General features: G+C 41.2%; 1 protein-coding gene across 1 annotated transcript in view; it reads right to left on the reverse strand.

The window, feature by feature from the left end:
• The window catches only part of ASIP (agouti signaling protein), a 17,164-nt gene extending 6,239 nt beyond the window's left edge, over positions 1–10,925 (reverse strand). The window contains exons 1-2 of the mRNA XM_018572765.1: positions 10,885–10,925; positions 2,536–2,679 (exon numbers count right to left, since the gene is read on the reverse strand). Coding sequence (XP_018428267.1) covers positions 2,536–2,677 — 142 coding nt within the window. The 5' untranslated portion in view covers positions 2,678–2,679; positions 10,885–10,925. The remainder of the gene's footprint in view (positions 1–2,535; positions 2,680–10,884) is intronic.
• Positions 10,926–11,193: the final 268 nt, after the last annotated feature.

An 11,193-nucleotide genomic window follows, 5' to 3' on the forward strand; every position in this document is an offset into this window, starting at 1 on the left:
TTATCTTTTGCCACATGTGCAGAATAGCAAAAACGTAAATAAATGGAAAAAAATGCTTAAACATTATTTAAATGACTGTAAAAAAAAATTGTAAAATTAAAAAAAGTTAAGAAAATAATAAAAGACATTTAATAAAAAAGAGTCTGACCAGAAGTGGTTTTCATGGAAGAATTGCAGCCAAAAAGCCATACTTCCAACATGGAAACAAGGCTAAATGATTCAACTATGCACAAAATCATAGGATCTGGTGTGCAGAAAAATGGCAGCAGGAGCTCTGGACTGATAAGTCAAAATGTGCAATATTTGGCTGTAGCAGGAGGCAGTTTGTTTGCCGTCCGGCTGGAGAGCGGTACAATAATGAGTGTTGGCAGGCAACAGTGAAGCATGGTGGAGGTTCCTTATAAGTCTGGGGCTGCATTTTTGCCAATAGAGTTGGAGATTTGGTCAGGATCAATGGTGTGCTCAATGCTGAAAAATACAAGCAGATACTTATCCATCATGCCATACCATCAGGGAGGCATGTGAATGACCCCAAATTTATTCTGCAGCAGGACAATGACCCCAAATATACAGCCAATATCACTAACTATCTTAAGCATAAAGAAAAACAAGGAGTACTGGAAGTGATGGTTTGGCCCCCACAGAGCCCTGATCTCAACATCATCGCATCTGTCTGGGATTACATGAAAAGACAGAAGGATTTGAGGCAGCCGACATCCACAGAAGATCTGTGGTAAGTACTCCAAGATGTTTGGAACAACCTACCTGCCGAGTTCCTTCAAACACTGTGTACAGAGACCGCTCTCTAATTAGGCGAGTTAGGCGGTCGCCTAAGGCCTCGCCCTCACGGGGGCCTCGCAGCTGCCTAATTCGCCTGTGGCAGAACCTATTGCCATAGTGACCCAGGCGGCCGCTATGGGGACTGGGGCACAGGGGAACAAAGGGGTCCCCCTGATGCCATGCGGGCTGCCTGGGTAACTTTGGCGGGGGAGCAGAAAAATGCAGGGGCGGACTGGGGGGGCACTTTAAATGGCCGCCGCCACGGCACTCCCGCCTGTCATCTCTCTCTTCCCGGCATCTCTGTAGCTGCAGCGGCCGTGAAGGAGAAAAGCCAGTTCCGCTGCCCACTGAATGCCCGCTTAAATAGTCGGACTCCTCGGCGGCAACGTGCAGCTTCCTCCGCCCACTCCAGCTGCTATGGGCTGGGAGGAAAGCTACACCACCACCACTGGCGGGCAGACAGCAAGAGAGCCAGTCCTGGAAACAGGAAGGCAGGAGAGGAAGAGGGCAGAGCACCTGAACATCAGATGATCTATAGGCACTGTAAGTCTCTGCACTCTGCGTCCCACCCCTGTGCTGTAAAACAGCAGAAAGGCATCATGGCACACTCACAAACCAGCATGTAAAACAACTTGTCTCACCACTAAGGATAATGACAGAGGTTTGGATACACGTCTTTTGCAGAGGATGTGAAAGCCGCACTGCCGCGCCAAGGCACCTCTTATAGTGTGTTCCTGACTCTAAACTATGAGAGTCTCCATCTTGGAGCACATGGGGGCAGAAGATATCAAATTGGGTGCAGGTTTGTCAGGAGGACGCCCAACCTCCATAAAGGCACAGAAACACACAAGGGATCCCGCACATCCTAATGGCAGCTGAGAAACCCCATGCGTCGCTGCACCAAATCGGTCAAGCAAAACAAACCGATTTTGACCGATGCACTCTGTGCATTACTTCCATCTGCACTATGTGCATCAGAGCCTTCTGACCGCTGCACTGTGTGCATTACCTCCTGACCGCTGCACTCTGTGCATTACCTTCTCCTGACCTCTGCACTCTGTATGTTTCTTACTACTGACATCTGCACTCTGTGCATTACGTACCACCGACCTTTGCACTTTGTGCATTACTTGCTTAGGGTTAGGGTTTTGTGTATAGTTATTTATACAATTAGATATAAGACAGAAATACAATTCTAGCTCTAGGAGCTGTGAATTCCTGGCTGTTGGGATTAAAGGTGAGTTTTAAAATATGCAATTTATACAGTTTATAGATTCCGTTTTTCTGCCAGCAGTGATGTAGCAGCTCCACTCCCCGTGCTGCCCTTCCCAGCAGTGACTCAGCAGCTCCTCCTGATCCCCTTCCCAGCAGTGACTCAGCAGTGACTCAGCAGCTCCTCCTGATCCCCTTCCCAGCAGTGACTCAGCAGTGACTCAGCAGCTCCTCCTGATCCCCTTCCCAGCAGTGACTCAGCAGTGACTCAGCAGCTCCTCCTGAGGCTCAGAAGCTCAACTTGCACTGCTCCCCCTCCCAGCAGTGACTTAGCAGCTCACTCTGTTTCACCCCCAAGCAGTGACTCAGCACTCTTCCTGCCTTCTTATCTCACATGTAAACACATGATGATCTACTAGGGAAGTACTGGAATAGCTTAACTGCTGACAGAATTACCTCAATGCCTGCAGCTACAGACAGTTTTAAAGCTTATTTACCATTGTTACAAATGTGTAAACATCATCATACCAGATTCCTACTGACCTACAATGGATATTGGTGGGTGAAGCTCAGGAAGCCGTACAGCACTTCCAGCATTGGTCCTCTCTGTTTTCTCTTCCATAACAATGTGGGAATGAACCAGAGCCATGAACCAGGTGAGAAGAATGATGCTTATGCCATTCATATCTGAAAAGGGAAAGAAAATCCCTATTAAGCTCTGCAAATTTTGTGCCACAAAGTAGTTCATTTTGGCTGGTCTAAGTGTTTATTTTAAATAAGTAAGCTAAAAAGATCTCTTCTATGAATACATATGTTGGTAACATTAGTTTTCCATCTCTTCACCAAACTAAAGAGCCTTCTGACTCCCTTCTCCCCTCTCTGAGTCCTCTCAACATCACCTGCACCGGCTTTACCCTTACGGTTCTCTTGTTGAATGCATTCACAAATGTTCAGAGGTGGCCAGAGGAGCAAAATAAAATAAGGAAATTATTATTACAGGTTGTACATTTTTAAGCTTGGGCTGACACCTCTAACATCCACACCCTAGGCACTGGCCAATGATGAGTGTTATAGATAATACAACCATATATAGAGGAGTATTTTTCATTTCAAGAGGTACTTTTCTACTTAAAAAAATAATGTGATTTTGTAAAATTAACAGCCAGTAAAGCTGAACTTGAAATGAATCTAAAGGTGCCCGTACACCTGCCGATCGCGGGATCACACGCTTTTATCGTACGATAATCGGAAGGTGTATGGGCAGAGTGCGACCGCATCTACTGTACGCAACGAAAAAGCCACTTGCACTCCAATATGATGTCTGGTCAATCTCTTTATTGACTAAAGTGGTATGACATCTTCATACCACTTTAGTCAATAAAGTGAATGGGTAGGGGTACAAGTACCCCTTACTCATTCACAAGGGGGGTCGCAGCTGGGTTCTCCTTTATTAAAGCTCCACTGCCTGTGAATAAGCTCCACTGCCTGCAGACCCCCACAACCACCGCCCCAGGGCTTGTGGGGAAGAGGCCCTTGTCCCCATCTGCACGGGGACAAGGTGCTTTTCCATTAAACACTTTTTTCCCCCTTTCCTTTCATTTATTTTCTATTCTGCTCGCTACCTCGGAGGTAATGAGCAGAATAGCCGAGCTAAATGCCGCTCGGTGGCATTCGGCTTTTCACTCACTGTCCAGTATAAGATCACAAGGGACAGCACAGTCTCCAGCAGATGTACATCTATTAGCTTAGAGAAGGAAGAAGGATGGAGGGAAGAAGCAGAAGCATGGAGCTGGAGAGTGACTTGCTTTGCCATGCCTGTGTTTGCGGAGACACACACAGCTTACTAGCACACACAAGGGTGGCTCCATAGCACCCTGCAAGGGAAAGGAGTCACCCTAAAACAGGGTTTTCAGGTCCAGTGCTCAGGGAACCAGCTGGTTCTGCAGGAAACTGAAACTTTTAAACATCAAGAAGCAGCATCCATTGTAAGTGATTTCATCAGCATTTGAAATAGCTTAAAAACATTTTGACTCTAATAATATTTTAAGCACTTGCTGACAGCTGCCACATCTGTAACTGCTTTGATTTTAGTTGTGTTTGGAATAAAACTTTTATCGGGGACTTAACAACAGGAACTTCAGATCCAATGTTGACTTTACACCATGGAAATGATAGAAATGATATCATTGGGTTTAGTTTACTGAACTCAACCTCTACAGAGGGAGAACTTACACCACTATATTTTCATTTTAGTATATCATCCTTATGTGTGTTTCTATTGTTGTGGAAATTTTACTAGGATGTGTTTTTAATGTATTGTAATATTTTGTCATTAGTCTCTCAGTGTCTCGGTTTAAATAGGCACTGGGGGTTAAACCATTGGAGTAGATATTTTATGTGTGGCAAAGCAGTGTCTTCTTGGCGAATGTATGGACGCCGGCTGGGGCCCCACGTGCAATGCATGGATTTATTGGCTTGCGTGGATACATTTGTTTGGAACGCAGTATATGAAAGGAACGTGCGTTTATTGTCCCTAGTGCGTCTGATCAACCGCTGGAGATAATATGACGTTGTCTGTAAATAAGCACGCATGAGAATCATAATCTCACTCCGGTGGTAATAGATTATTCTACTAATGTGTTTTGTTATCTGGCTCCTGTTCACTTCCTGTCTGCCCCACTTCCTGGTTTGCTGGTTGTTGAAATCATCTGCTGGTTTGCTATCACTTCCTGTCTCACTGTTTGAGACATCCCTTCCTGTCTGACATCACTTCCTGTTGGGCAGGTATAAAACAATAAACATACCTGTGCTCTGGCTCTCTAAGCATGGGATTATCAAGCAAGCAGCATCTGTCTCTTGTGTCCTAACGCTACATTGACTATAAAGAGGTACTGCCAGTCCTCACACAAAAGAGCTTAATACAATTGTGCTTTAAAGCACAGGGGAAATTCTTTGTGTTTGGCGCACTGTAGCGCAGTATGTATTTGTGCGTTGAACCAAGCGAATTTCCATAACACTATTATAGCAATAAAATTTGGGGGTTGTTCACAAAAGAACCGAAGAATCCAGACGTAGCTTTGGCTGATCCTTCGGCTCACTTCGGCTGTCTGAGCCCTTTTCACAATAGACCGTACAGCAGCCGTCGGCCCGGCTCAGCCGTAGTGACACCCGAAGCAGGAAGAAAGGTCAGGCGAAGCTGACTGTTCTCCCTGCAAAAGACAACAGCTGGGCGGAGCAAGCAAAAATGTCATGGCTTGCTCCGACCCAGTTGTTGTCCTTCAATGACAGTCCAGCATCCTCGAGGACACTGGGCTGTCATTACATGTAAACAGCTGGGTGGAGCCAGCCGTGATGTCACAGCTGGCTCCGCCCATGCCTTTGATTTGTCCTGGACCTGCCAGGTGACGGACAAATGTAAACAGTTAGGAGGAGCTAGCAGGGATGTCACCGCCAGCTCTGCCCAATTTGTTATATTTTGCCGGCATCTGTCAGAATACCATTTTGCGGCGGAAGTTTGTCGCATGTGGACGGGTCTGCGAACGACGGGTTTTTGTCTTTTTCTAATTTGTTTTCTTTCGCCAAGTCGTTGTTTTTTTTTTTAAATAAAAGACTTGTCAAAAACTTGTCTTTTTTCTTTTTAACCCCTTAGTGACTGACGACGTACAGCGTACGTCGCCAGCATTGGGGCTGTTTAAACAGACTCCCGGCGGCTTTTGCCGCCAGGACTCTGTTTAAACTCTGTTACATGCTTTACTTATAACCAGATTAAGCTTTCATTTTAAATCAGCTAGATAAATTTCGAGTGCGTCAAACCAAAGGTGTTAAAAATCTTATGTAAGGCAATTCCCTTACATTCTGTGTGGAAGAAGTAGCCTCTCTGCAGAGGTCTGACACACCATCTGTTAAGTCAGAGCTAAAGCCCTCCAGTCAGCAGGGCACATTAGATTTCTAGCTCTTAGTCAGCAGGGGAAGCATTGGACACTGCTTTCACACACAGAGCAAGTTTTGTTCTCTGCAGAATGCTGGCAGGGGACAGGCTTTTCTATGCAGCTGTGGCTGCTTTCTAAAGAAAACCAGCTGTAAGACTTTGCGCACCTTTTATTTTGAAGCACCTGGAACGTATTTAGATGATTTAAACTGAAAGTTGGCTTTAATAATGTAAAAATATAGGAACAAATCTTGAAAAACTGGGTCTGTTGAACCTTTGTAGGTGTTGGGGAAACCCAAACTCAGGGGTTTCAAATAACTTTTACTGTTGAGACCATATTAAGGGCTAGTTCACACCAGATGCAGTTGTGATGCAGTCCGTTCAGTTTGGCTGCTGCAGCCAAAATACATCACAATGCTTTCCTATGGGATTTCTGGTGCTCTATTCACACCAGCGCAGTCCGTTCCGATGCAGTCAGAAAATATACTGCTTGCCCTGTTTTAGCTGCATCGGATTACTCTGTGTTATACAGCTGACGTCTGCACTCTGCGTTACAACTGACCTCTGCACTCTGCGTTACAACTGACCTCTGCACTCTGCGATTGCACCGGAACACATCAAAACGTATCAAAAATGCTTGCAAATGCACTGGAACGCACCTGAAATCCCAAATTTAGGGGGGAAAAATCAATACAGTAAATTAATTGCAGTAAAATCGCGGTAAATCGCAGCAACACGCATCGCAGTTGGGTCTGAACCTGACTATCTATGTCCTAATGCAAATCTTCTTTCTGATGGCATCTGCAGAGGTGACAAACACATGTTGTTTACGATTCTTCTAAAAGGACATCTGTTGTACACATGAACCAATTTCCTTGTAAATAAAGTTAAAAAGGCATTTTTGGGTGGTCATCACATAAGGTAAATGAAATGTCAAAACGTTTAACCATTTTGAACACTTTCCATGCAATTCTTCTGAACCATTTTCCTTGAGAAAAACATTTAATAATGGATCAGATTTTAGTAAAATTGGATCTCATAATGTTTTCACTTACTTTGACAGCTTTATAAAAACTCCTAACATCTCTTTAACATGTGACAGAAACTTTTCCTCCATGTGTTTCTTTACAGTCTGGAGAAATAGCTTAACATTCTCCTATTACCATCTCTGAGCTGGTAGAGTGTAAAAAATAGCATCTTCAAAAACATGTCTTTGTAAAACAAAAACAGCTGAAGAAACATCTATACTTGCTAATGTTGGAGCATTCTATAGGTCTTTCTTCAATGTTCCAAATGCATTTAGCTGTACTTCATCCCACTGACCACATATATCAGATTTGTTTCTTTAACAATAAATACAAAAGTCTGACTTCCTCTGCAGATCCCTGTATGTAATCTTTACATAAGTGTACTTTATTCAAAAAATCATGTAAGGCCTTGTGAGATTTGGGGATAGGAATAGCCAATATTGCCTTGACATGTTCTTGCAATAATTGCCTCTTCCCATGACCAATCAGCATTGGAAAGAATGTCACTTCCTTTTTAGTAACTGAACTGTATTAAATTTCAGTCCTGCATCTTGCAACAATTCAAAAGCAAATAGTCATATGTTAAAAATAGACTATGTTGTCACTAATGTCTATTCCTCAGTCTGGTAAATACACACTGTGCATTCTAAATGCAAACTTGTACTGACAACTTTTAGTTAATGGTATAGGAAAATTACTATTCCCAATTTCCAGTCCCTAGGAAATTTTAGCCTTGGCATCTAAGTGTGACATAATATCAGGATTTTCAGGAACAACAGACTTGTTATTTGGGATATATTTATTTAGTGTCCTGAAATCAACTGATACAAGAATATGAATTATCAGAATTTTTTTAATTGGCCAAACATAGTTGTTTACAACTGAGTTTTATTTCCTTACCATACCTTGTTGGAGTAATTCCTGAATAATGGCTGAAACATTTGTACCAATTTCCTCAAAACAATATTATCATCAGTTTCAGGCCATGTGTGTTCTAAAAACACATCAGTAATTGTTGTACATATACTTCCAACTTTACTGTATACAGAGGGGTCAATTACCAATGATCTAGACCTAGCTAGATCTTTCCATATAATTTCCTTTCTTTACTCAATAATCCAGCCTAGTTTACCAAATATGGCTGTACCCAAAATATTCTCTGTGTAGTGACAATACCAAATATCAATGTCAGTTTTTATTAATCCTGGTATCTCAAATTTTACATCACAAACCATTTTTGCTATGGAATTTCCTTTACCATTGAAACCCACAATTTTACATTCAGGTGCATAAGACTTCAAAAATAGTTTAATTTTAGTTAAACTCAGTTCAGCACCAATATCAATTAATAATTTAATTTAATCTTTGAACCATTTAGTAACCCTTGTATATGGGTCTTCTACTTTCATCAAATAACAAAAGACTTAGATATTCTAAAAGTAGAGTGTTTAAGTCTCAGTCTAATTCTGGCAATGGTAATAAACCTTCCTTGACATCACTGCATACCATAGTACTTGACCTATTGACATTACTGACGGTAAACTTACTCATCTGTTTGACAATCGGAGTAAAACAAATCTACATTATTTCTTTAGAACACGGGAGAGCAGATTGTACAGAAATTGACTTTTCATTTTCTGTTTCCCAGATTTCTATTTGTAAATCATTCTGATATTTCCAGCACTGTATTTTCATATGACCAGAATTTCCACAATAGAAACAAACTACTGCTCCACCCTGCTCTGGAAATTCAGTTCTGATGTGTCTCTCCACTCTCTGGTACAAAAGACTGTTCTTTAGTTTCCTGTATGTAACATTTGCTACCTCTTGTCCTTGTAATTACAGAAATCCTTTTTACATCATTCTGTAATTCAGACAATTGAATAATCTTAAATATGAATCTGATTTGTACAGGTCATCTACATAATCAGTCAAAGTCTGACAATGAACACATTCACTGTATTCCTATTGTGATACCCTTATCTACTCTGCCCTGTGCTCGACTGTATCCTGTGTAATCATACAAACATTATGTATTGGTTAATATCTGTCAGGTAATTTAAACATTTTCACCATTTTCATTTTAACTTACAGTAAAAGAGTTGCTTTTCAAATCACACATTATCCTGTAAGCATTGTTTCCAAAGATTACCCCATAACTTTATGGGGTTGATTTACTTACCTTATAAACACACCACGAATGTGTATACACCTCTGCAGTGTGTTCCCTCCCAGCATGATCTATGGGTGGAATTCCCTCTATGGCGAAATTGTGACATCACCAAAATGTATAGTCTTTGCACGCAAATTCCTTTCCTTGCTTCGTATAGGTTCTTTTTCGATGGTTCCGTATGAAGTTTTTTCACCTGAAGCTTGATCTCATAATTTGCTGATTTTTGCAAATTGTCCATCATTCCCTCTCATCAAGGTGAGGAGAAAAAACTTGGAAAATGTGGAAAAACTCGAATCGGGCTGAAGCTCACCATTAAATGTAAGAAAATGACACGAAATATGATTTTTCATGTCATATTCCTTTTCCCGAAGCATAGGGTGGAAAAGTTCAATAAAAGATGATTGTTTCCGTTGTTGCATAAAGTTCAGAATGTGTTCAATTTAAAGTAACAAAATATTACAGGATATGGAATATCTTACAGAATGAGTCTATAAGATGCTTGATGATTACAAAATATAGTATATCTTACAGCAGAAATCTATAAGATGCTTAAGAAACATGTCTTTAGTTAGTAAGTAAAAATAGTCCTAACAGGTGTCTGTCTATTCAATGTGAGAGTGGGCCTGTCTTTGTGATGCTGTGCGTGTGTGTACGAGTGTGTCTTGAAGGATCATCCCCCATCTTTATATCCATGCTTTTACTTTAAAATAACCTATGGGATGTTTACCTTAAAAGTCTTTCTGATTAGCATAAGGGAGTGCCATACTCTTTGTATCTGAGTCATGTGTTCTCCTTCTATCCCATGTTGGGCACCATAGTCTATGTCCTGAGTAATGTGTTTTACTCTACAAACTAATTTTAAAGGCCAAGTCTTCTTTGAGCATGCCTAACAACTGTTTCAACTATACATAGGTCTGCCTGTCAAGCTTACTGATTGATTACCAATTGTAAACTCAGAGTCACTAGTATAGTTCAAGACTGCATCTCCAAACTTGGATAGATTAAAATATAGAAAATCAATCATCATTTAAGGGTCACACATACATATTTCAATATCTCTGTTTTTAACAATATCAGCAGTACTAGTACATCTAGAGCAGGGGTGGGACTCAGGCCAGTCGCTGTCAGAATCTTGCAATGCCTCATGGGATTTATAGTTCCACAACAGCTGGAGGGTCGGAGTTTGCCCACCCCTAATCTAGAGTGTACAGAGCATTACGCGTTTAGATTCCCCATTGCTTTATCATAATAAGTATCAGGTCCTTTTTTTAGGACAGCACATAAAAGGAAGGTGTAGTTCTTACTTATTAGGGTTATTACAGCACAGTGAGACAGTGAATCTTACTCCATAATCTCCCTGTGCCCTCTGCTTTTAAATAAAAGTTGGATCTGCATTAGATCCTGCCACTCTACTGAACTCCATTGGATGACAGGCCTCCTATGGGGGAAGGGGGTGCATTGTGTGCTCTGCACTTGGAGAAGTGAACTGGTAAGTTTCCTTTAGATCTCTTGACCAGTTCACCAATATTGGGCATCCCCTGGAGTAAAGTGGCGATCTACTGGGAACATATAATTGTGGATTGGCAATGTAGGTATGAACCCAGGTTCATACAACTGTTTTACTCATCTCTAAGAGTCATATTGTTATTTAAATTCTCCTTGGTTCTGATTCGATCCTGATATTTTATATAACTACATTTGAATGGTATTAGCAGCTTGTTTTTATATAAAATATATGTTAACATTAAACTTTGGTTTCTTACCACTGGTCTTAACAGGTCTTCTTCACTGTCTACTTTTAGATTAGTCCTATAAATAAAAGCATTGAATAGATAATTACAATAAAAATATATATGTTCATATTAGATAACTAAGCATAATATATTGATCTATTACAAATACACTGCCTGGCCACAAAAAAGGTCACTATACGGATTTAGATTTGTTATGATCTGGGCTTGCTCCAGTTGGTCAGGTCTAAGTTTAGCAATATTATGTGCTCAATAAACGAGGTCAGCTGCCTCCCAGAATATACTGACTGGGGAATTTATCAAAACTGGAGCAGACAAAAT

The sequence above is a fragment of the Nanorana parkeri genome, unplaced genomic scaffold (genome assembly GCF_000935625.1).
Source record: "Nanorana parkeri isolate BGI_ZX_2015 unplaced genomic scaffold, ASM93562v1 scaffold2125, whole genome shotgun sequence".
In the NCBI taxonomy this organism is placed as follows: domain Eukaryota; kingdom Metazoa; phylum Chordata; class Amphibia; order Anura; family Dicroglossidae; genus Nanorana; species Nanorana parkeri.